General features: G+C 44.3%; 4 protein-coding genes across 6 annotated transcripts; 3 read left to right on the forward strand and 1 right to left on the reverse strand.

The window, feature by feature from the left end:
• On the forward strand, positions 1-9022 carry dhx57 (DEAH (Asp-Glu-Ala-Asp/His) box polypeptide 57). Of its 2 annotated transcripts, XM_030439260.1 has the most exons (25): positions 1-212; positions 854-887; positions 976-1149; positions 1265-1627; positions 1710-1916; positions 2050-2954; positions 3052-3236; positions 3345-3466; positions 3671-3866; positions 4036-4160; positions 4299-4432; positions 4519-4573; positions 4686-4900; positions 5015-5131; positions 5222-5318; positions 5424-5597; positions 5751-5951; positions 6157-6433; positions 6592-6687; positions 6776-6859; positions 7014-7151; positions 7256-7330; positions 7449-7583; positions 7654-7854; positions 7970-9022. In XM_030439260.1, exons 3-25 carry the CDS (start codon positions 980-982, stop codon positions 8111-8113), a joined length of 4416 nt encoding a protein of 1471 aa, XP_030295120.1. In that variant the 5' UTR covers positions 1-212; positions 854-887; positions 976-979; the 3' UTR covers positions 8114-9022. The 2 variants fall into 2 exon arrangements, with proteins under 2 accessions (XP_030295120.1, XP_030295119.1); XM_030439259.1 differs by lacking the exon at positions 1-212 and having other exon boundaries at positions 441-887.
• Positions 9023-9078: 56 nt separating this feature from the next.
• On the forward strand, positions 9079-10509 carry smkr1 (small lysine rich protein 1). Its single transcript, XM_030439272.1, has 3 exons — positions 9079-9236; positions 9392-9445; positions 9545-10509. The coding sequence occupies exons 2-3, from the start codon at positions 9443-9445 to the stop codon at positions 9803-9805; spliced, it is 264 nt and encodes an 87-aa protein (XP_030295132.1). The 5' UTR covers positions 9079-9236; positions 9392-9442; the 3' UTR covers positions 9806-10509.
• On the reverse strand, positions 10008-11540 carry stmp1 (short transmembrane mitochondrial protein 1). Its single transcript, XM_030439273.1, has 3 exons — positions 11348-11540; positions 11010-11063; positions 10008-10622 (listed from the first exon to the last, which is right to left on the reverse strand). The coding sequence occupies exons 1-3, from the start codon at positions 11360-11362 to the stop codon at positions 10551-10553; spliced, it is 141 nt and encodes a 46-aa protein (XP_030295133.1). The 5' UTR covers positions 11363-11540; the 3' UTR covers positions 10008-10550.
• A 45-nt stretch (positions 11541-11585) lies between these two features.
• LOC115595132 (dynamin-1-like protein) lies at positions 11586-25507 on the forward strand. 2 transcript variants are annotated; one of them, XM_030439263.1, is made up of 19 exons: positions 11586-11836; positions 12324-12465; positions 13234-13280; positions 13360-13431; positions 15657-15743; positions 16103-16265; positions 16351-16471; positions 16894-17025; positions 18871-19077; positions 19287-19407; positions 19624-19779; positions 19870-19959; positions 20071-20163; positions 20910-20963; positions 21302-21382; positions 22463-22594; positions 22688-22797; positions 24336-24495; positions 24589-25507. In XM_030439263.1, exons 1-19 carry the CDS (start codon positions 11735-11737, stop codon positions 24643-24645), a joined length of 2127 nt encoding a protein of 708 aa, XP_030295123.1. In that variant the 5' UTR covers positions 11586-11734; the 3' UTR covers positions 24646-25507. The 2 variants fall into 2 exon arrangements, with proteins under 2 accessions (XP_030295123.1, XP_030295124.1); XM_030439264.1 differs by lacking the exon at positions 21302-21382 and having other exon boundaries at positions 11587-11836.
• Positions 25508-25550: the final 43 nt, after the last annotated feature.

The following is a 25550-nucleotide window of genomic DNA, read 5'->3' on the forward strand; positions in this document are numbered from 1 at the left end:
GAGATAGCTTTAGTTTTCATGAAAAAACAATTTTGCATCACACATGTTGCCTCAAATGTACTCTATAATATACATATACTGCGTAAATAATAAAAATACAAATTATTTTTGCATTTCCTCGCTCAAGCGACACCGGAAAAGAAACTTTGAACCCCGGAGTTTCGACCAATCAGAGAGATGCGAGCTGCCGGTGGTCTGAACAGCTGCCTCAGGTTTGTACACACTTGTTGTGAAAGTTAAGTTTTTCCAGTACTTTTACACGTTATCACTTTATGTTATGTTTCTGTACATGTGTGGCGTTTTGAGACACCAAACCTCTCGACTTGTCTCGTGAGAAAGTCTCTCTGCCGGCTTTGTAAAAACCAGAAGTGAGGAGCGAGCTTGCTAGCTGTTAGCTTGTTAGCTAGCCGCAGCTTCGAGCACAACTTCTGACTGACGTGCCGGGCTACGCCGCACGAAAACGCCACCGTGTTTTATCTGATGGGAGCTCTAGCCCGTGCTTTCATAACTTGGTAACTTAACACATCAGCCAGCCATGCTTGAAGTCAAATGGCCGCCGCCCCGGTTGGCTTGTTAAGTCCGCATGCCTGGTTTGATTGCATAATTGTAGCCACCAGCGTTGTGTGTGTCAGCCACCATCTCATTGCTCGCACTTGAACTGAAGTGCCACAATGAGCCAGCCCACAGCTATGTGCGACTCTGTGCACTGCAGTGGATGTACAGTAGCAGCCTCGCTCTGCCCGGGTCGGCAGCTATCAGCTCCCTCTCTCTCTCTCTGGTGTATCCAGGATTACTGGGAACTCCCACAGCTCAGAGAATTTATTCAAGCTATGCATTTTGTGTCTCTCCACAGATTGTTTACCGCTATGAGAGGACACTGAGTGAAGGTGAGTGGACTTTGATCTGACAGCAGTGCATCTAGAGCAATCTGTGATGTGTTTGTGCTTTGAAACGTCATCATCTGTGTTTGAACAGAGACATGAGTGCGAGGAGGAGAGGTGGGAAGCCAAACAGAGGAGGGGGGAGATTTAACAAGCCAAGAGGAGGTGGTGGAGGTGGAGGCGGTGGAGGTCGGAAAGAAGCTGCTGTCGGTCACTGGGATGACGACGACGATTTCAGCCTTAATTTTGCACCCGCTCGTCCCAGCCGGTAAACAGTCAAAACCAACAAATCCGTTATCGGATGTGGAATTCATCGCACTCATCGTGTTCACATCTTAATTCTCCTCTCTTGTTCCCCTCTGTTTACTTGGCTTTGCCTCCAGACCTGGCAGAGGACGTGGCGGTGGCGGCAGTCATTCAGGTGGTGGAGGGGGAGGAAGAGGAGGAAGAGGAGGAGATCGAGGAAGAGGAGGGGGAGGAGGAAGAGGAGGAGATCGAGGAAGAGGAGGGGGAGGAGGAAGAGGAGGAGATCGAGCCAGGGATAGCAGAGGTGGTGGGAGAGGCAGCGGCAAGGTTCTCCCAAGGTCCCTGGCAAGGCCCAGGACATGCTCAAAGTCAGGTGACGGCATCAGGCCGGAGGTTAACACCTTGCCCATGCAGAGGATATTTATGACTAATGAGAACCAAGAGCAACTCAAGGAGCTGCTGCGGGATCTGCAGTCTCAGGACTTTGATGAGCCATATGAGTGAGTACATTCTACTAAGAGACTAATTGGGGATCTGTTCCTGCTTCGTCAACTCTTAACTCTCATGTCCTCTCTGCCTCAGTGAGTCCGATTCAGATTATTCGGGGGGAGAACAGGATGAAGAGGAAATCGATGAGTTGGACCACCGCGAGGAAGGCCAGTTTTGGGAAACTAATGACGAGCCTGTGGAGAGGGCAGAGAGCCCAGGATATGAACTGTATGAGTCTGGTGATGAAGGGCCCACTCCTGAACCCGTCATCTCACTGTTTGCTATAGGAAAACTCAGCAGGTGATGTTCAGATTTGTTCATTTATGATGTTGGAGTTAACAGTTAACCTTTTCTGATCTGGGCTGTCAGGAACTTAAAAAAAAGTTTGGTGAAACTTAGCTAGTCTTCTAACCTTCATATTATCTATCTGTAGGTATGGGTTTGACAGGGAGCGCAGCAAGCAGGCACTGGAGTCTGGTGGAGGGGAATTCGGGGCCACTTTAGAACAACTGCTCCTCCAGATTTTCAGCGAGCGCTACGGCCAGAAAGCCATTTCCTCCGACGGCCTTGAGGGGGTGCCTATGGACGAGTGTTTGAGCCAGAGGCAGGAAGAGGCTCTGGCTCTAACTGCTATTTACGGCGAGCGCTTCAGTGAGCGCATTGCAAACGCAGTCTGGGCAGTTACCCTGGACCTCTCGTTCCTCGCAGATAATGCCTCCAGGAATGGCCGGCACGTCGGGAGTCGAGGTGGCGGTGGAGGAGTTGTAAGCATTCATGATGTATGCAGATTCTACATGAGAGGACAAGGCTGCCGGTTTGGGGACAAATGCAAATTCAAGCACCAGCTCCCCACAAAAGGGCGATCCGGGGCTGGTTCCCCAGACCCCATGGGCCCGAGCCAACCCGGCTTCAGCAGCTTTTCTCCTCCCGAGTATGAACTAGAAATCCGTTTCCCCAAAGGAAACCGATACCCGTTTCAGGCCCCCATAGTCGCCTTCAGCACCACCGATGAGTCTGTTGGAGCTGCAGGGAGGCTCACTGTGACCGAAAGATTGTTTGGAGAAGCGTTGGCTGCAGCAAAGAGCAACGAGCCTGTTGTTTACACTCTGATTACCATATGCGAGGATGACACTACCATGAATGAACTGCTGGCTGTTAGTCATCACAAATACAGCACGCCACCGCCTGTTGTGGTTCCTCCACCATCGCTTGCTATAGCAAAGAGCAAGAGTGCGAAGAGCAGTACTTCTGAGGAAAGTAGGAGTAGTAGTGCTAGCAGCAGTAATCACATCACCAGCAGAAGGACTGCTCCACCCATCAACCAGAGACCTGTAGATTGTGAGTTAAAAAGATTATTTATTGTTGCTAATTTCACCGGAGTTCAGCACTGTGTTTACATGTGTGAGTTGAAATGACATCATCTCTGTCCTTAAAGTGAAAGAAACGGCAGAGGCAGAGGAGCTGGATGAAAGGGATGATGAAGACGAGGATGAGGCCGTTCCAGTCGAGAGTGAGAGTTATGTCAATCTGCGGAAGAAGATGGTGACTAAGCACAGCATGAAGATGGACAACCTGCTGCAAGAAAACGGCAAGCTGTGTCGAGAATTTCAAAAGAAACAGGTAAAAAAAAAAAAAAGGCTGCTGTCGACAATTAATCTATCTTTACATCCACTCCAACAGGATGCATTTTTAATGTATCACTGTCCAACCATACTTCTCTTCACCCAGTCATCCAGGCGTTTCAGGTCCATGTTGGAGCAGAGGAGGAAACTGCCAGCTTGGCAAGAAAAAGAAAACATCCTCGATCTGTTAGACCGGTGCCAGGTGCTGGTGGTCAGCGGGATGACAGGGTGGGTCACACAGGACAGCTTGGCAGTCATTCTATTCTTTCCTTTTTCTCATTTTTACACCTACAAAAGATAAGTGAAAAATGTGTGATAAAAGACACCCAATAGAGATCCTAGAGGACTGCATATAAATATATTGAAAGAAGAAGAAGATTGTGTTTAACGTTTTTTTTTTTTCTTCTTCTTCTTTCTGTTACCTCTCTGCAGATGTGGTAAGACCACTCAGATCCCTCAGTTCATTCTGGACGCCTCATTAACCGGCCGAGCGGACGACGTGGCCAACATCATCTGCACTCAGCCACGCCGCATCTCTGCCATCTCTGTGGCCCAGAGAGTGGCACAGGAGCGGGCAGAGTGTCTGGGCAACTCAGTGGGCTACCAGATCCGCCTGGAGACTGTCAGGGTACGACGGGCACAATTGACATGTACATCTAGTATGCAAGATATCAAGCCATCTGCTTTTAGTCACCGAGTCCAAAGGAACTTGAAGTATATGCAACATATTCTTGGTATGTGTAGCCATGCTTTATATTATAAAACAGTTACTTACCCCGACTACTTTCTTCTGTCAGACATCTGCCACCAGGCTGCTGTACTGCACCACAGGTGTGTTGCTGAGGAGACTGGAGGGTGAGGCGGACCTCACAGGCGTCACGCACGTTATTGTGGATGAGGTGCACGAGCGAACGGAGGAGAGGTGAGATGACAGAAAGTGTGCATTCAAGCATATGTTAGCTTCTCAGTGGATTATAAAAATGTACAAAATAATCACAACCTTGTAAGCAGTTTTTTTTTGGTCACCGTCTGTCTCTCTATTTCATCTTCTCTTTGTCAGCGACTTCCTGCTGTTGGTATTAAAAGACCTGATTGTGCAGAGGCCTGACCTGAAGATCATTCTAATGAGTGCGACGCTTAACGCCAACCTCTTCTCTGAGTACTTTTACAACTGTCCCGCTATCCACATACCAGGTAAGTTCCCGCTCATGGTATCAGTTTAAGACATGATATGCACATCACTTCACACCTTATTTCATAGATATTTCTTCTCATTTCAGGACGTACTTTTCCTGTCGACCAGTTTTTCCTTGAAGATGCCATCGCTAAAGCCCGGTGAGTACATCCTCCATCACTTCAACAAGTGTTTAAGCAAAATGATACAGACACACACGGGGAGAGACGAGAGGTCCAGATCCAAAATATCACAGCTGTCTTTCTTTACCAGCTACGTCATTGAGGATGGCAGTCCTTACATGCGCTCAGGGAAACAGAATTCGTCTTCCACAAGCGGACGGGGAGGCAGAGTAGAGTCGAGGGACTTGGTGGACGACTTGGGCGATGACATGTGGAACTTCATGTCTTTCTGTAAGAAGGACTTCATCAAAGACTCTGTTCCAGACCAGCAGCTCGGCCTGCATGAGCTCACAGTCAGATACAAAGGTGAGTATTTAACAGTTAACATAAACTGAAATAACCTCTTCTATAGTTTGATTAGGTTTAAAGCTTACACTGTACCTCCTTGGTCTTAAAATAAATGTTTTTCTGTCGATGCAGACACCAAGAAGTCTGTGCTGAAGACCATCGCTGCAATGGACCTGGACAAGATCAACATGGATCTGGTGGAGAGCCTGCTGGAGTGGATTGTAGATGGAAAACACGACTACACTCCAGGTAAGAGGCTAGTCAAGGTACATTCAAAACTGTGCAGGATCTTTATTGCGAACTTTATGGTGGAATTCATCTTTTGGTTTCTGTGTCCAGGTGCGGTGCTCGTGTTTCTGCCAGGCCTGGCTGAGATCAAGATGCTCTACGAGCAGCTCATGTCCAACAGAATGTTTAACAACAGGGGAGCCACCAGGTCTGTGACTAAAGTCGTGCGTTTATTCTGCAAATGTAATTCCTGTTACTGTCGAATTGTCATAGTCACCTGCTGACTAATGTGGCTGTCCTTTCCCCTTGTTAGGTGTGCAGTGTACCCGCTCCACTCCACCCTGTCCAATGAGGAGCAGCAGGCAGTTTTCAACCGGCCCCAAGAGGGCGTCACAAAGATCATCATCTCTACAAACATCGCTGAGACCTCGGTAACCATTGACGACGTCGTATACGTCATTGACTCCGGCAAGATGAAGGAGAAAAGGTAACCTCGCATTGTACACATATTTACTGTATGGAAATGTGTGTATTTTATTGCACAGGGGCTGTGACTTGTACCACAACATTGCTGTCACACAAAACAGCATCTTTTCTAATTTCACGTTTTAAAATCTACATCTGCTGTATTTTTCTTCAGGTACGATGCGTCTAAAAGCATGGAGAGCCTGGAGGACTCGTGGGTGTCTCGAGCCAACGCGCTGCAGAGGAAGGGTCGAGCGGGTCGCGTGGCCTCGGGCGTCTGCTTCCACCTCTTCACCAGCCACTGCTTCCAACACCATCTGGCTGAGCAACAGCTGCCTGAGATCCAGAGAGTGCCTCTGGAGCAGCTCTGCCTCCGGTAGATCCATCTGTTTGCTTTTAGCAAAACGTTAACCTGCTTTGTTGTCTCTGTAAATACAAATTATAGAGGTTTATGACTGGATTTATGCTTGTATATGGAGGGGAAGCCGGGCCAATGGAATATCACCGTGTTGGATTTTAGGATATGCATAAAAAAATGTTTCCCTCCCCGAGTGTTCACAATTTCCCTCTCTCTCCGACAGAATCAAGATCCTGGACGTGTTTGCCGAGCAGACGCTGGAGTCTGTCTTCTCTCGGCTCATCGAGCCGCCGGCGATGGGAAGCTTGGACGCGGCCAAGCAGCGTTTGCGGGACCTGGGCGCCCTGACTGCAGATGAGAAGCTGACCCCGCTGGGCTACCACCTGGCCTGCCTGCCCGTCGACGTGCGCATTGGGAAACTCATGCTGTTCGGTGCCATCTTTCGCTGCCTCGACCCGGCGCTCACCATCGCTGCCAGTCTGGCCTTCAAATCACCATTCGTAAGACACCGTTCGCCACTGTTGAGATATGCGTCACATCTTGGCATCACAGAACCGCTTTTGGCTTGATCTTCGTGATATTTTTCAATGGAGAAGAACCTACATAATGTCAAATGTGGAGATACTTCTATATCTGTTATCCCATCTCTGTTTTCAAGGTGTCTCCATGGGACAAACGGGATGAAGCCAATGAGAAGAAACAAGCCTTTGCCTTGGCCAGTAGTGACCATCTAGCTTTGTTACAGGCATACAAGGTACTGGCTAGACTCAAGCACACATTCTCAGTGTTTTATATGTAAAAATGCTTTTCAAATGATGGATGTGATGGATTTTCTCCTGCAGGGATGGTGCTGTGCTGCAAAGAATGGCCACCAGGCCGGCTACAATTACTGCAGGGAGAACTTCCTGTCTTGGCGAGGCTTACAGGTTTTCATTTTTGCTTCATGTCAAAATAACTGATATGAATCTTGTAATTCAGGGTTATTGTGTTCATCTTTTGTGTTCTTCTGTTAGAAATACTTTCAGCGGTCCAAGAAAAATGCCTTTATTTAAAAAGAAAAATCTATTGTGACGTGTGCAGGAGATCGCCAGTCTCAAGAGGCAGTTTGCTGAGCTGTTGTCTGACATCGGCTTCATCAAAGAGGGACTGAGGGCCAGGATTATAGAGCGCACAAGCTCTAAAGGCACGGATGGTGTTCTGGAGGCGACTGGCCGGGAGGTAACACAGATTAAAAACAAGTTTAGCAGTGCTGGAAGTGGTTTATTTGTTCTTCTAATAGACGTTGATATATAAGTTGTATAATATTGCTTTGTCCTCTTCAGGCTAACTCGAATGCTGAAAACATCCGGCTGATGTCTGCCATGCTTTGTGCTGCCCTCTATCCCAATGTGGTCCAGGTGTGTATTCATTCTCTGTATTCATCGAATAAGAAAGTGAAGCTTGTAATAACTAGGAAGAACCTCCCATGCCTCTTCTCGCACACTCATTATCCTGTGTTCCATCCCATTGTTCCAGGTTCGAGCTCCTCAGGGGAATTACAAGATGACCAGCAAAGGAGCGATGAAGATGCAGCCCAAAGCCAATGAGCTCCGCTTCATGACCAAGGACGACGGCTGTGTCCACGTGCACCCCTCGTCTGTCAACTACACGGTGAGTTGCCGTCTCGAAGTGAACAGCTAGTTGGAGCGACAAGCCTCCTGACCCTTCTTTTGTGTTCCAGGTCCGCCACTACAACAGCCCCTACCTGGTTTACCACGAGAAGGTGAAAACGAGCCGCATCTTCATCAGGGACTGCAGCATGGTGTCCGTGTACCCGCTGGTGCTGTTCGGAGGAGGGCAGGTCAACATGGAGCTGCACAAGGGAGAGTTCGTCATCTCGCTCGACGATGGTTGGATCCGGTTCGCTGCCGCCTCTCATCAGGTCAGAAATAATGGAGATCTAATAGTTTAAATCATGAAAAAATACAGAAAAACACTGTACAAGCAAATCAAATTACACACATGAACTGGCCTCTGTAAATATGCGTGTTACTCAGGTGGCTGAGCTGGTGAAGGAGCTGCGCTGGGAACTGGACCAGCTGCTGGAGGACAAAATCAGGAACCCGAGCATGGACCTGTGCAGCTGCCCCCGCGGCTCCCGCATCATCCACATGATCGTGCAACTCATCTCTACCCAGTAGCTCTGCTACTTAACGCCCACTTTTCACCTCTTTTGTCACCCTCAAGGGCTTAAATGCATGGAGCTCTGCAGTGAAAATGTCGTTCTGCTCCTGCATCACTGCCACAAAGTGAATTTAAATATCATGTCGCTCCATTATTTAGAGAAGTACGGGTCAACAACCACGAACCTGGTTATTATTTGTGTTGTATCGAGAACAGCAGGGTAGATATCGGACTTGAAGTGAATTCCTGTGGTTGGAGTTGATCACCACACCACCCTGCCGCCGCCAGACAATTCAGCGCCAGTTTACACGGAAAAACAAAGCTATTATTGTGTTGCTGCAGTCGAGGCTTTTCAAAGCAAAAAAATGCCTTCAAAGAGAATGATGGCTCTATGCAGGTGCTCCACCAAACCTCCATCATTGTTATTGCTGGAACGAAGCGCTTCTTTTCACAGGTGTTATCATGACAACAATAGAACTTTTGGATGCCACACTACTGCTGTATGTGCAGTAACATTTCCGCAAACCTGATTGTTGAATTTTGACGTCATTTGAAAACAGTGCATATTTATTTTGGGTTGTGCGTATCTCGCTCACAACTGACAAGTTTCTTGGGTCCATATTGGATTTTCTTCTTATCCTCACAGTGGCTGGACACTTACAGTTGTGAATATTTTCTTGATATTGCATGACTGAGAAATCCAAGAGCTTCTGCATGGTATCTGGTAGTTTTACATTTACTGAATGTATTTAAATGTCACAGTGATGTCAAAAAAAAAACAACTGCATTTTCACAATGTGGGAATGCAAGGGCTTTTTAAAATCTGGAGAATTTGGTGAGAATTGCCAAAGAATTTGAAAGCTTATTGTCTTAAAAAGTGATGAATTCCACTGCACTCAAAATAAAAAAGCAAAAGACTGACTGAATGTTGGCTCCTCCTCTCTTACTGAGCGTTGTGTTGTAGTTGAAGCTGTCTTGGATGCAACAAAAGAATTTACGGGCTCGTGGGTGAGGCCAACCCCTTCATTCATGAGCGAGTCCGTCCTGTCTCTACGACAACGGGGCATAAACAAATAGGGTATCACTGTCCCAGTTGAAGCCATTCAGTTGCCACTTACAACAGTGCCAAGTCCAGAACTGGTAAGATAAACATGTATATTTTAATATTTGTGAATATTTAAAGAGCTGAAGGTGTTTTGAGGACGCTGTTTATGTACTGCCATGCTTAAATGATCAAAAAAAACCAAAACCCTGTTAATTGTAGCATTCCTCTGTGTAAAAACATAATTTTACAGATGGGTGAATGATCTATCATCATATTGAAAGCGACCTTGACATCTTTCATTATGGTTAAGTATATGTAACATTACTATTATACAGGACAACCCAAACTACTCAATTGTAGAGGAATCAAACCTAATTGGATTAAACTCTTATTTTCTTCAAAGCCCACCAAGTCCAGGAAATCAAGGTCCCACAGTTCAAGGCCCGCCAAGAAGACTGGGAGTCCAAAAACACCCAAAAAGAGGTCCGCTAGTGCCAAGACCGCCAAGACAGAGGTGGACATCCTCAGCCCGGCAGCCATGGAGAACGTCTACTACATTGCTCACAACGCAGTGGACTGTCTGGAGTTCAGAGGCTTCGGGTGGCCACATTCAAATAAGAAGAAGAAAAAGAAGAAGGGAACGAAAAGGAAGAAGAAAAAGTAGAACATTTCTGCCAAACCTTGGAGAAAATTTTCCTTACTGATGGCACCATCTGGTGGGCAAAATTAGTAACGACAAGTTCAACTGCTAGAACCAGTGCGATGCAGCAATATGGAAGCTTTCTTTTTCGTTCAACAAATTCATATAAAACCGCAAAATCGTGCCAGTAAATCTTGACTTCACATATGAGGCAGAGACTTCAGAATTCATTATCAACAACTTTATTGCCAGCAGAGCGATTGAGAATTGTGTCATAAAAAGTTTGGCAGTTGTTATGGATAAACTGGAAGCTTGCGAAGGAAATGCTTAAACTTTGTGTTATGCGACACCAGAAGAGCTTCTATTAACTTTAAATTTGGAGAACATTATTTACACCTAATGTGGAGATAATGAACGTCATGTGCAAGTTAAAAAAAAACACCACAGTGCGTCCCAGAAAAGGCAAGAAAACAGTGCCATGATACTGGACTTAAAGTGATCCCACCAGTGAGTTGTAATATTCTTTAAATCCAGTCTTTTTTTTGTTGTTGCACCATTTATCTTATAAAAATAGGCTACAATGAGAACACGCCGCTAAAACTAAAAGGAAGAAACAAATGCGGTTCCAGGCACTGTTAATATTCTCATACATATTTTACATTTTCAATCCTTATATGCAATGTATGCTTGTTATATAATAACCCTGTCAAATAAATAGATTCTCTCCAGAGTCTCTTCTGTTCTTGCTTGCAGCATGGTCCCGCTTTGGTCACTCTGGGGGCTTCTTCTTGGCCTCCACGTCTTTTTTAAAGGCTTCGATCTTCTTGGCTATGTTGGGAACCTATAGGGGCAACCGCAGTACAGTCACTACAATCTTGATACACATATGCAGATACCAGTTTATTAGTTACACGTAGCTCAGAGTAGTGCAGTGTCATACAAAGTTCTCCAATAAATCCTCCCTTTATGATGGCTGGGATTGATTCAACTTTAAACTGAACTGCATTATACCGAGAAGCGTCCACACTACTTTTATCAATAATAGAGGCCTTATTATTGATCATAAAGTTGATGGTACGTCAGTGGAGGTTATGAATAGCTCCTGCAGTACCACACCAGGCAGACACCCTCGGTTTGTCCAATGGAGGGCGTGGTAGAGATGAGTCCGTGTGACAAGCAGACAACTTTAGGTTGAATTCACACAAAGATCAGATGGAGTCAAACTTACATCATAGTTTTGAGCCAGGTACATGCCCACAACGTTTCCCAAGGTGAAGCCAGCCTGGAAGACAAACAACACATGTCATTTAAGGCCGAAAACATCTGACTTACTGATGAAGTAACATCTCAGAAGTTTCACACGAACGTTCATTAAAGTGACTTTAACGTTTAACTGTTATCTTCATGGTTGGTGACAGCTCTTCAGCTTTGTTTTCAGAAAACTAACACAGACATGACATTAACAGCAAGTTATCTTCAGGCTAACACATTAGCTAGGCTAGCTTCGCATCTGTCAGCATCCTGTCAAACGTCGCTGTCATGCATTTTAACGTCGATTAAACTCACCAGGAACTGTAACATGGTGAATAACGAAGGTTTAGCAGCAACTGACCAACTTACTGACACAAAGTTAGGCAGTAAGTTGAGAGTTGGGGGAGGAAACCAGCCGAGTTACTGTGCTAAAGCTAGCTAGTCATCAACAACGCGTGTGCGCATGCGCGCGAAAATGCACGCTCGCGTTATTTTAGGCGCACGTACGCTGTAGTCTTCTCCTCAACCTGCGCTGTTGTCGTCTCCAGTTTGCGAAACTACAACTCCCGACACGCCACAAAACCTCTCGTCCGTACGCACAGTGGGTGTTGTTGCAATGGTGGTGTCGGTGGGACATTGAATGACTTTGGCTCCATCACGAAATTAGCTGGTTTATTAATTTTCTGTTCATAAACCGCGAACATGGAGGCTCTTATCCCCGTGATAAACAAGCTCCAGGACGTGTTCAACACGGTGGGGGCGGATATCATACAGCTGCCGCAGATAGCAGTGGTGGGGACTCAGGTAAAAATGCTCTGTGCATTTTGTGATATAGCGGCTGTCATGCTAGCTAGATAACCTTGATGTACTGTAACGCATGCACAGATGTGGATACAATTATTAGAAGAAATTACCTACATTTAGAACAAAGCTAAATCTTCATTAACCAACATGAATTGAGGCTACACAGAGGCCGTAGTTACAAATACTGCCTATCAAGCTGGACTGCTGCACATCTCATTTGCAAAGTCTGCACTGGCAGTGTGAGAGAAATCTATTTTCATCTTCAATCAGTGCTATTTAAAGAGCCTCATCAACACACACTAACCTCTGTCAGCTTAAACCAGGTCACAGCTAGAGGAAGAGACAGGTGCAGTTAGCTGTGTTGGCTGCAGCCCTGATCCACCATGAGGCCATGAGAGGACTACGCTGGATGTGATGTGTTCAATCAGGAAGTCCATTCTTTAGCCTTTATCCAACTCGTGTCCCTGTCTGTGATTTGCGTCTCCAGAGCAGTGGCAAGAGCTCAGTGCTGGAGAGCCTGGTGGGCAGGGACCTGCTGCCCCGAGGGACCGGTGTCGTAACCAGGCGACCTCTCATCCTCCAGCTGGTCCATGTAGATCCTGGAGACGCAAGGAAGAATGATGAAATTGGTAAGAGCAAAAAACTCTCTTATCTCAGAAGTGTACCAGACCAAGGACACCACTAATTCTAGTTTCATTTTCTGTGTCCAGCATGAAAGAAGTTGTACAATATGCTGGCGCTCAGTCTTCTCTCTGTCATTGTCCCTTTAATCACTTGCAGGTGCCAGGGTGCGAAAAAAGCGCAACTTCACAAAGGTGCATTGTACAGGTGTCTCCACATTCGATGACCTAGGCTGCGGTCAAATAGTGCAAAAAACAGTACATCCTTTTCTTTTCTTGACTTTTTCTCGAAGGAAAGCGTCATAGGTTCAAGGAAAGATGTGACGGAGAATTCATAAGGGCTTGACTGCACTTAACCAACATTATTTCCTCATTTCCTTTCATAAAGGATCGTCCAGTGTACCCAGTGCTAAATGTAGATAAAATAGGAAGCATTGAAGCTCAGCATTAAGATGATTCAACCGGCTCTTATCATGGCTGAGATACTTGTGGGTCATTTCACTCAGTTTGGAACCTTCCTAAGTAAAATCAGACTATTCGACCGCAGCCCTTGATTGGCTTTTTTTAGCTGTGTTTCTTCCTCCTCCTCCTCCTCCTCTTCCTCATATTCCTCCTCCTGTAACTCAAGCTGCTTTGTCCACCAGACCAGTAACTGTCGTCAGGCGTCGATCCTTCTGTTAGCCGTGCTTGCTTAGCCTCCTGCACAGAGTCAGTCATCCGTCATTGTTAACTCCCGAGCTGTAACTGTAACCTGTACTGTGTTATTATGTCTTTCAGACAGAGACGGGGAAGAGTGGGGCAAGTTTCTCCACACGAAAAATAAGGTAAGAATTAGAAGATACATAACATCAAATGAATAATCTTGACCCTTGCTTGTCTTTTTATATTTTTTTCTTCTTGCAGATCTACACAGATTTTGATGAAATCAGGCAAGAAATTGAAAATGAGACGGAGCGAATATCAGGGAACAATAAGGTGAGACATGGATGGAGGATGGAGATGATTTCTGATATTAGTCAACTACTAATAAAGCACCTTAAGAAAGGTGAAGTACGTTTATTGAAGAGTAATCGGCAAAAGGACATGTGATTCTCAAGAAACATATGCACAATCAAGATGAAATCTTAAGTAGAAGATATGATAAGGTCCTGATTAATTATAGTAAGATTTGCATAGAAATAAATAACAAAACTTTAAGGGCAACTCATTACTAACTTCTGCAGCAGCTAATGACATAGGTTTGGTTCCTGTGAAATGTATTCCTTCTTTCCTTTGCCAGTTCGAAAACTAGGGGCACTTTTTGGGTTAGCTTTAGGCGAAGTAAGGATTAGTGACAAATAATATGTACAGAGCATTAAAATGATCCAGACACAATGAGATGAAAGAATACATAACTTATTTTTCCCCAAATCTGAGTATGTGAGCAAAGGCTCGACTGTGGATTTAGCCCTGAGCTGAGGAAACTGAATTTCACAGCAGAGCTTATAAAGTATGTTTATCAAATTTTAGACCACAGTGGAAAATCATACCAACATTTTTTTGGCACGTAGCTCAGGGCTACTGGGCCCCAAAGGGTTTCGGGGACGCTTCTAGGAAGAGAAAAGAGGGCAAGTAGAAGAAGAAGTTACTTTCGCTTGTGAAATTTTGGGTTATTGTGTACAATACACAACCACAGTTCCCTGAGTAGTGTGTCGAGTGTCTCACATTAGCAACGGCCTCTTCAAAAGCTCAAAGCTAGTCAGTGTAATGGTGAGGATGGAGACCATCGCCCTTTTAATTAGATTAAGTTCTGACAGCAGAAGTTTAAAACTCAGAGAAACTCAGTCTCTCTCTGGAACCTATCATACAGATTCAATACGTAAGGATATTGGTTTAAAACATAAAAAAATGAACAGTGTTGCCGCAAAAATGTCCAAAGGCTGTCTCACTTAGCATGCTAACCAGCTAGCCCTCCATCGCTCTGTCTTGTAATGCCACTCCAGACTCCTGTTCTGTATCACTAGCTGCAAGGCTAACTGTGCTAACTGACCATTGGCACCTACAGTTAGCACTAGTGAGTTACTCTGGTGATATGCTACACGCTGTTTTTCAGAATTACTTTAGACGGCTCGCCAGTTCTTACTTATTGCACCTTTAACTGTCCACTGACTCCAGCACCAAGCCGGTCACCCTGCACTTCTTTGCTCTCAGTCTTTCAGGAGAGCTGTTCTGTCATCAAACACAAGATTGAGCTGCTTATTGTGGAGTGTAGCAGTTAGTCAAACTGCTAGCGATACTCTCCGATAGCAATACCTCTTCACATAGCCAACTAACGATAACTGGTTTCCCAGGGTGGTTGTCTACCAAATTGGAAGTTAAGGCTCCCAGACGACCCATGCCCCTCCCCCAGGTCAGCTGTAGCAGACACCTAGACCTAGTTTCTTGTTGCGATACATTTGAGTAACACAGCTAAGGATCAGTTTCTCTAAAAAATAAAATGGGAACATGGAGAGAAAAAAGAAGGTCGTAGCTGTTCTGAAGATGTTTATATAATTCTCAAAAACTGGCCAAACATATGCATGTCTCTGAAAGTTGTAATCATTGAGTAGGGGGCTTGGGGGGGGTGTTGCTGTTCACGCCGCGACCCAGAACTTAACATTCGGTGTGTCCCTATTGAAAAATCTTTATCCTGCAGCTGGCAGAATGTTTGCAATCCAGATGTTCAGATGAGTCATTCAAGATTTGAGAGCACCTTCATAACAGCCAGAAGTGTTAAACAACCTTCTGGGTTTTTCAAACATTGCCAGGTGTTAGTAGCTCACCTGGTAGACTGTGTATCAAGGTTGAGTCCTTCCTTACCACAGCTGCCCAGATCTGATTCCAGCCCGAGGTCCTCGTTCTTTCTCTCCCTGCTCTTAGTGTCTTTCTCCAGCTGTCACTATCACAAATGAAGCATAAATGTCCCTAAAAACTGTAAAAAAAACAAAACATTGCCGGATATTTATTCATCAGAGAATGAGCTGTAGTGCACACCCAGCTGTGTCACAAACAGCACCGTGACAGTTGTAATCTTACAGTTATTAATATTCTTATCATCAGAATTGACAGCCAGGAAGAAAAAAAAGAAAAAAAATTGCCAAATGGCATATTTTTAACTGTAAAACAGTGCTAAGCTGTTTCAACACACAGCACACGTCTGTTCTTTTCTTGTCCCTCTGCAGGGGATCAGTGATGAACCCATCCATCTGAAGATATTTTCTCCTCACGTTGTCAACCTCACACTGGTGGATCTGCCAGGAATCACTAAGGTAACACGCTTTACTTCCTTCTCCCCCATGACGAGGCTTTGATCTGCTCGAACCTTTCGGGAAACTTGTTATACTTTCCCTAAAAACCAAGATTTACCAGATCTGCTTGGTTACTGGTGTTAACTTTTCCTGTGTGGTCGATGCTTTTGTGTATTTTATATGTGTTGCCTGCTGGGAATTAATTCTTGATTCCTTCTGAACCCGCTGACAAAGCCCAAGAGTATTCTGGCTTTGATTCCAGCCTCATTAGTTCCTCCCCTCTGGATGAACACATGTTAATCTGAGAAATCCCTCGCTGCGGCATGCTAAGGAACCCAATTGACACTTTCTTTGCTTTTAATTGGCGTTATTCCCCTCAGGTGCCCGTGGGTGATCAGCCTAAGGACATCGAGGTTCAGATAAGAGATCTAATCCTGAAGCACATCTCCAACCCCAACTGCATCATCCTGGCTGTCACGGCGGCCAACACAGACATGGCCACCTCGGAGGCCCTCAAGGTGGCCCGGGAGGTCGACCCCGATGGTAAGGAAAACATTTTGATAATCAGATTTTTTTTCAAGCTTAAATATACCTTTAATGGCTGACTTGAATGATTGTGCCTCACCAGGCAGGAGGACGCTGGCTGTGGTGACCAAGCTGGACCTGATGGACGCCGGCACCGATGCGATGGACGTACTAATGGGCCGAGTCATTCCTGTCAAACTGGGTCTCATCGGAGTTGTCAACAGGTCGGGAGAAACCACATTTACCGCACTGAATACATCGAGAAACACTCCACAGTCATTATAGAGAGAAGAGTGTTGCACTGTAGACAAGAGGTGCAATATAGACGTAGAGAGCAGAGATGACTGCACTACTGTATAATACATTAATGCTTTTATATCAGTATCTATTGCTAGAAGCTGCCATTATCATTGAGGTCAGTTTAATGAACATCGGTAGCTATTATCTTCCATTCAGAACACATGCAGTAACATGACTTACAGTGCATTTGGCAGCCTAATAAGAACAAGCGCTTTATTTTATAAGAGTAAAGGATAACAAGATACTGTAAATATAAGATTGTATCCCATATGTCCTGACATTTACTTGTATTTTCCTTTTATTGTCCAGGATAACTGTTGGTGTGTTTTTGTGTTTGCAATTTTAGGAGCCAGCTGGACATCAACAACAAAAAGTCCGTGGCTGATGCCATCCGAGATGAACATGCTTTCCTCCAGAAGAAATATCCATCGCTGGCCAACCGGAACGGCACCAAATACCTGGCCAGAACTCTCAACAGGTCGACGTTATATTTAATTTGACCGTGACAGACTATTTTATTGAAGCCTCCTGCTTCTATTGTTGTAAACCATTTCAAGATCACTGTATCACCGTGCCAGCAGTTGCTTATTTCGCGGCAGGGTGGCAGACAAAACAGAAAAACAAGATTTAAAGACAGGCTTCACTTCGTGGTGGTAGTTTAATGGTGCTTTGAGCTGAATTCTCACCTCGATGAAAAGTTGAGGGTTTTCAAAGTCATTAATCAATGCTCCATACTAACGTTGTACACTAGTTGCATTGGTGCACCTCACTTGATCATTTAGGTGCACCAGCACATTATTTAGTTGACCAGATAAAACCCTTTTAATGTGGTTTTTTAACAAATTATGTAAATGGTTGTAAACATGACTATGTTTGTTCAGAGGCAGCTGTCTACACACCGAGTTGGCGTTTGTTAAAAATCAGCTACATTTCTTTTAATCTGACCTGCTGAACACACTGGAGCGACCGATGGAAGAGCTTAGTCGCACTTGACAGACTTTTGGGTGCATGTGCAAACAAATGATTTGCCCCCCCGAATCCTTTTTAATTCATCCTGAGGGGAGCATGAATGGCTGTACCTGATTTGTGGCAATCCATCCAATTGTTGGGGAGAGATTTTACTCGTGAACTCCAAATGGTTTCCTTTCAAAAGCGACCTGATTCAGGACCGCAATCAAAAGAGTTCAAGAATAATAACAAGTTTATTTTGGGTGTGCCATTTTCTGTAAAAAAGACTGTTGGTGTGCAGAAGTACCTCTCCTAGAATTCCTTTCTGTGCACCAGATCCCCATAGCCTTTATTTATGAGAATAAAATGTACACACAGAACTAAATTCAGATTTTAGGCAATTTGTTTAATTTATAGTCTGCTACCTCACTTGATTATCAGTTAATCATTAATAATATATTAGTCTTCCATTAGAAGACCACTGATCTGATCTACGTTCCTTGCAAAGTCAGAGTCTGGCCTGTACATTTAGAGTTAACAGATAAAGTAAACACCAAGTTACCTAAATGATAAACGAAAGAACATAAAATGATGACTGTATTTTAATTGCTGCGCTCCTGTCTGGTGCTATTCAACAAGTTCAACAATGTAACAATATCAGTTTATATAGAATGGCTTTCTTTAATCATTTACATTTCCTCTTGACAGTATTGTATATCTTATTGTGATATATTTGAAAACAAGTGTTTGTAATTTGTAACGTACCTTTTGATGCTTTTATGCCCATCTGTATTTGTCTGTTAATAGATTAATGATTGATGATTATTCGCTAATACCGTCGGCCCACACCTTCCCCTAGCTAGTAGCCATGGCTGGCTAGCTTTGGCAGCAACCTAACCCTCTTATGTATCAATTTTTTAAAAAGCCCAGAAGGTTGTTTGTAACACTTAAGCTGATCTAAATGTATTTACATAATCCTCAAACACTCTTCTAATCATCTGGATGAAGAATGTTTCAGTCGATAGCAAGATGGAAATGAATTTTAACCTGTTTTTTTTGCAAGTCGCTTCTTCTTATCCTAATCCAAACAAAGATACGGCCGGTGGCTACCAGCGAGGACACAAAGTTAAAGCACAAAGATGTTTAGAAGAGTTAGTTGAGCGTGTAATAACGGGGCTGATGGGCTCAATATTAATGAACGGAGACGATGTTCTACAATACATTTTTAATGCTGTTTTATCAACAACTGCCAGCTGTTAAGATAATGGATTCTTCCTTTCATTGACAACAGATGTTTACCTGACGCACGTCTCGGAACATCATTTCACATCTGCATATAAATTGACCCCACTGACCTTTCTTGCCATAATACCAGGTTACTGATGCATCACATCCGAGACTGCCTCCCTGAGCTGAAGACACGGATCAACGTCCTGGCAGCCCAGTACCAGTCCCTGCTCAGCAGCTACGGCGAGCCAGTCGAAGACCAAAGTGCCACCTTGCTCCAGCTCATCACCAAGTTTGCCACGGAGTACTGCAACACCATCGAGGGCACGGCCAAATACATCGAGACAGCAGAGCTGTGAGTAAACCTCTCCCCCGCTCAGCCACATGGTGATGCTGTTGATCCAGCGCGGGGAAAATGAGCAAAACAACTGCATTGGTTTCATCATTTAATATGATACAACTTGTAAGTTGAGGCACGCACCGCCTCTGTGAAGGAAGAGCTGACAGGAGAGCGGGCCAAGGGGTTCACATCACAGCTAATATCCCCTCGCTGCTATTTTTCAGGTGCGGTGGAGCCAGAATTTGTTATATATTCCACGAGACTTTTGGCAGAACATTGGAGTCCGTGGATCCTCTGGGAGGACTCAGCACCATAGACATCCTAACAGCCATAAGGAACGCAACTGTGAGTGCCGCTGCAGCGTTGTCTCGTAAAATGTGACATCATTAAGGGGCCCTGGTGTTTGTCTTGTCATCGTTAGTTCAGTGAGCTATTGAAACAACACAAACATGGCTTTTCCAAAAATACAGTCTCGCTTAGCTGACAATTTGATCTGGGTAATAACTGCTAACCCGCAGCTCCCTCCTCCTCCTCCTCCTCCTCCTCGTCCTCCTCCAACAGGGCCCGCGTCCATCGCTGTTTGTGCCTGAGGTGTCCTTCGAGCTGTTGGTGAAGAAGCAGGTGAAACGCCTGGAGGAGCCCAGTTTGCGCTGCGTGGAGCTGGTCCACGAGGAGATGCAGAGGATCATCCAGCACTGCAGCAACTACAGCACACAGGTACTCAGCTCTGTCAAAGCAACCGCTCGCGTTTATTTATCTTTCCCCCTCGCAGGCAGACATTCATATTCAGAACGTTCTGTCCTCCAGGAGCTGCAGAGATTCCCGAAGCTCCACGAGGCCATCGTGGAAGTGGTCACCTCCCTCCTTAGGAAGAGGCTGCCCATCACCAATGAGATGGTACCATCACGTTCGTCTCTATTTGAATTTGTTATTATCGTTTTGGCCGCAGTGTTTAATGAGAATCATAATTCGATGGATAACTGAAGTCTTCCTGTTTTCTCGTCGCAGGTGCATAACTTGGTGGCAATAGAGCTGGCCTACATCAACACCAAACATCCAGACTTCGCAGACGCCTGCGGGGTGTTGAATAACAATATAGAGGTCTGTACTCATAACAACTCATACATTATTCTGCAGGAATAAAGAGAGAAGAGGTGAAACCTGATGTTGCTTATTTGTAGACCTGGGATTATGTATTCATATATTTATAAAAAAGTTTGTATGTGAAAAGTATTATTCAACTCAAACATGTGGAAGCAAACAAAAGCTGAAATATTCAAAGTCTAATATGCATCTCAAAGTTAACCACTGATAATAACTGGAAACTTTTATAATTTCAGAAGCTGATTTTCTGATCTGAAAATGAAAGTTAATAAATGAAGATGGCCAAATTGGATTTGGCGTGTACAATTGTTCAGTGCTGTTCAACATTTATAACTTTGATAAGCTGTTTGGTCTTTACAATGTATAAAGAAAATAATCGACATATTAATCAAAACAAAATAAACAAAAATAATCGTCAGTTGCAGTGCCTATTCTGAGCAACTTGTAAGGGAACAAAAAAAATTTTTTTTAACTTCTGCAAGTGTTCAGTTGTGATTAGATTTCACAGTTTGTTATTACATTTCTCATAAAAATGCAAATTATAATGGTTGGTTTTCTTTGCTTCCTTAGAAATGTCAGTCTTGTACCAAACTCTGTAGAATTTTTCTTTTATTTTTTATCACACACTCTCCTTAATAATATAGAACAAATTCTCTTTTTGAGTTTTAAAGTTAATTGCCCTACACACTCTCCGAGGACGTGTTGAAGTTTTTGTCATCACTGGTGCCATCGTGTGTTTGTAGGAGCAGAGGAGAAACAGGATGAGAGAGCTGCCGTCCTCGGTGCCCAGGGATAAGGTAAAAGCAACAGCCTTATTTTGAAATGTAACAACAAAAGCTCATCTGTTCTAATATTTCGTTGCCGTCTGCGCCGTCCCGAGCATAAAGAGGACTTGTGCGGTGTTAATTACTCATAGCACTACAGGATGAGGATCTGTGGACCAAATGCCTCGGATAGTTTCCATCGAGGAATTTTATCCCACATCTCCTCTCTCCCTCTCAGACAGCCTCCTCTCTATCCTCCCCTCATATGACTTTCCACTGCCAGCCCTCCTCTCCTCCGTCTTTCCACATTTCTCTTCTTAGTGCTTCTTTTTTTCTCTCTCTTTCTCTCTCCATTCTGGCTCTCATGCTAGTCTGTTGGCAAAGGCCCGGCTGGCCCAACTGTGGTTTCTGGCGAGCCCCCTGCGTCTGGAGCAGACATGGACGGTGCCAAGGTGGGCACGTACGCAGCTCGCTGGCTCTGTGCGGGGCTGGCTGTGGTGGAGCATGGATGGATATGGATGGATGGATGGATGGATAGATGGATGGATGAATGGATAGCTGAGCATGGGCTGCTGGCATGCACTCTGATCTTTGTCTGCTGATGCCATGCTCTTGTGACGCTGTCCTCCAGCCTGTGTTGACTCGCACTAACAACTGTTGTGTTTCCTGCAGAGTCTGTTTCCCCAAAGTTGGTCCACCTGTCTCACAGAATATACCTTCCTCTCCCTCTGTTCCCTTTTCCAGTCTCTTAATACTTTGCGTGCTTTGTTTTTTTTCAGTACTTGGTTTCTAAGAATTGTGTGATACACCCTATGCTCAGGCCTGTTTGGTCCATTTTGTGTTGTAAATTGCGCTTTGATTGCAGGAAAATTAAATGCAGAATGGCACTTTAAAACTAATTTGATCTAATTTGTTAGTCAACATTTTATCACATTCTGACATGGACTGTATCCAGTACCTCGTTTTTTGGACCAAATCCCTGCAAAACTAATGACATTCCCATCAGCCTTGGCGCTACTGTGTTTAATGCTAATTAGCAAATGCTAGCTTGGTAACATGCTAAACTACGACAGTTAACAGGGTGAACATGATACACGCTTTACATCAACATGCTAGCATTGTCGTTGTGAGCATGTTAGCATGCTGATGTTAGCATTTAGCTCAAAGCGCCACAGACCTGCCAGCATGTAGATTCTTAGTCTTGTGTTTTTTCTTTACTGCACTGACCTTCATGTTTTCTCTTTAACTGGTGCTTTAATAGATCAGTTCACTTCCTTTCTGTGAGAGCAGAGGAGGTGTCTTCCCAACTTCACCTCCGAAACATTTAATTCTGCCCCATTTGTGCCGGTTTGATTTGTGTTTGCACTTCTGCATATGACGTGGTCGAGGTTATTGTGCTACATACCCTAACCATCATCACCCTGTGAACCCTAATGACAAGCGAAGGCTACTGTAATAATAATTTGGCACCCTGGTTGGTTGTGTGATCACATTTTTCTTCCTTCATTTGTCTTGTGTTCATGGCTCCTCAGGCCCCGGCAGCAGGGCCCCAGGCTGAGCAGGACGGCACAGGGACCTGGAGGGGGATGCTGAAGAAAGGAGAGGAAGCCCCCGGCTCTGGACCTGGGAGCCCTCTTAGAGGAGTTGTCAACCTGCTGGATGTGGTAACTAAACATCAGCCTATCAGCATGCTGCATCATGAAGACGAACGATTACTGAACGATCGATTAAAACTTCGTCCCTCTTTTTTCATCAAGCCTGTGCCGGTTGCCAGGAAGCTGTCGTCACGTGAGCAGCGGGACTGTGAGGTCATCGAGCGCCTTATCAAGTCTTACTTCCTCATCGTTCGCAAGAATATTCAGGACAGGTAGGAGAGTTCAGATTTTGTTATTCAATTTTTTAAAATACTATATATAATGTAACGCATTGTACGCATCCTCTATCATAGCCTTCTGTAAAACGCAGTTGTAGTAAAGGGTGTAAAACTGAATGAAAATACATTATACAAATGCAGAAAAGGACCAATAAAGTAGATAGAAATGCAGGAAAAAAAAATTGTTATTCACATTGAACAAAAACTTGTCCTGTCCTGCAGTCTAATACAAAATGTAACTCTTCCATCCCAACATTTCATGAATAATGTATGATCCAATAATCAACGAAAGGTATTTCTGGTTTTTAGCCACTTCCTAGACATGTCTCTCCTGCCAGCTGCTCCACCACGAGAGGTAACATTTTCAAATGGCACGGCACCAAAACGCAGGGTCTCTAGGTTAAATCAAATATCCACCTGGAGCACTTTCTGCAAAGTTTCATAATCCTCCTGCCAGAAAGAGATTAATAATGGGCAAGACCAGAAAATATGATAATGCAGCAGTTGGAAGATTTGGTATAATGACTCTTTTGAACCGCAGTAATGACGAACCTGATGAGAATTTTTTTTTTCCAACAAAACTCTCTTCATGAAGCTGAACTTTGAATGAGTTTTCCAATGAAGCTCCTCTTACTTTATATTCACATTTCTATAACGACTTTTAGCAAAATATTGCTCAAGTACTTAGATTAGATTTCTGTGCATTCAGATTTTGTAAAACTCTTTAAGGTGCAATATGTAAGAATCAAGCATTTATGTTTACATGTTTTTTCCTACCGTGAACACAAACTCTGTAGTCAATGTTGAACTGCCAATGTCCTGCTGCATTTAATACAAGTTAGTACATGATAGTCCCAAGCAAATCACTTTACCACAGTTTACCACTGTTTGAATTACTTTTCTAAAAAAGCCTGTTTTAAGGAACTTACTGGGCCATTTTAAAAGATGAAACTAAATATTTTGGAGCTGTTTGTAAAGATTTATGTTAGATTGAAACAAATGGCCTTGGTACCAAATAGACAGGATAATACAGTGGGAAAGCATTGAAAGACATTGGATATTCTAATGTAATTTATTTACAGCAAGATAAATATAGAAGATTGGCAGCCTTACATTTAAAAGTCTCCTTTCTCTTGAAAATTAACACGATGGTTGTAAACCTAAACCTAAACCCACCTTAACAATCAGCTAACAACCGTGTTAAGAATCTTTGAGCACTTCCTGTGGTGATATAATCAACATTTGTGTCATGTGGTTTGGCTTCATTTAACCCTTGTGTCCATGCCACCAAAGTGAATTTTTGCCAGGTTTTCTGGAGTGTAAGCCCCCCTAGAGCTCAATAAGGAAAAATATATTGTATTTAACTCAAAGCTTGCACTTCAACAGCTCGATACTTCGACAGGCGCGGCCATCTGGTGGGTCAAACTCGAGCCCCGCCATCTGGGGGACAAAACAATCACCCGGCAATCTTGCATCCTTGTTCTCAACCATCTGTTCGGCCTGTTTCCTCTCTCCCTCTCTCTCCACCTTAGTGTGCCGAAGGCAGTGATGCACTTCTTGGTCAACCATGTGAAAGACAGCCTCCAGAGCGAGCTTGTTGGCCAGCTGTATAAATCTGGCCTCCTCAACGACCTGCTGACCGAATCGGAGGACATGGCCCAGCGGCGCAAGGAGTCCGCTGACATGCTACAGGTAAGACTCCAGCCTTTTGGTGTGTTGTTCTCCCCGATGAATTGAGGTGCCATACCAACCATTTCACTTTTTTGTTTTAAATCTTGTCAACAGGCGTTGCAAAAAGCCAGCCAGGTGATCGCTGAGATCAGGGAAACACACATGTGGTGAAAAGCCTGATCTGTTATCTCCTCATCATGCCTGACGGACCGACGCTCCATGCACTCATCATGTCTGAACATGGCGTACCATGAAAATGCACTGTTCTGATCCCTGCTCTAATGTACAGTAGGTATCACATTAGCTCACAAGCTACCTGAACGAAATGTAAGTTAATTGAAGTTGTTTATTTAAAATGCTTGGTGTTGTTGAGTGTATGAGAATACACTGCCTCTGTTAGCTGAGATTTTTAGAAGCTGTAGTCGCCCCTCCCTGAGGCTCCTGAAGGACTCGAGAGTGCAGCCGAAGGCGAAGTACTTTTCATTTCTGACAGACGGCGGTTAACCAGAACAGAAATGGACTTTTGTGTGAGGTGGAAATGAAAGTTTTGACGCCACTTTGGCAGCTCCACAAAGAATTCTGCAAATGTTTTAGCTCGGGGTAATGAGAAAAGATTAAACAAATAAATAAATTCATCTCATCTGCAGCCTTTCCATTTAGGAGTAGCTGTCATGTGTCACAAACCATGGAACCTCATAAGTCAGAGCAGGGATTTGGTTCGCTGAATTAAAATGGCAGGAAATGTTAGCCCTCCGACCTGTGTACATACTCCATCACTTTATTTTTTGCACTGTTGTCACCACACTGTATTGTATAGAAAAGTCCACCATTCTGACACTGTATCACCATCAGAATCTTTATTTATTGTGTTATTTAACTGTGTGGAAAACGTAATGAGCACTCCTGCAGCTTGCTGCGGTAGGTCATTTAATTCTGTTTACATATCGCTGCCTACATGTGAAATTTATGGTGCACTGTGGTTCTGTGTGTATGGTTCCCAAAAATAAATAGAGCTATTTTATTGCCAGTCGAATGATTTGGACTCATTTGGTTTTAAGCCGTCAGATGGTGAGGAT

This window comes from Sparus aurata, chromosome 14 (genome assembly GCF_900880675.1).
Source record: "Sparus aurata chromosome 14, fSpaAur1.1, whole genome shotgun sequence".
Classification (NCBI taxonomy): Eukaryota; Metazoa; Chordata; class Actinopteri; order Spariformes; family Sparidae; genus Sparus; species Sparus aurata.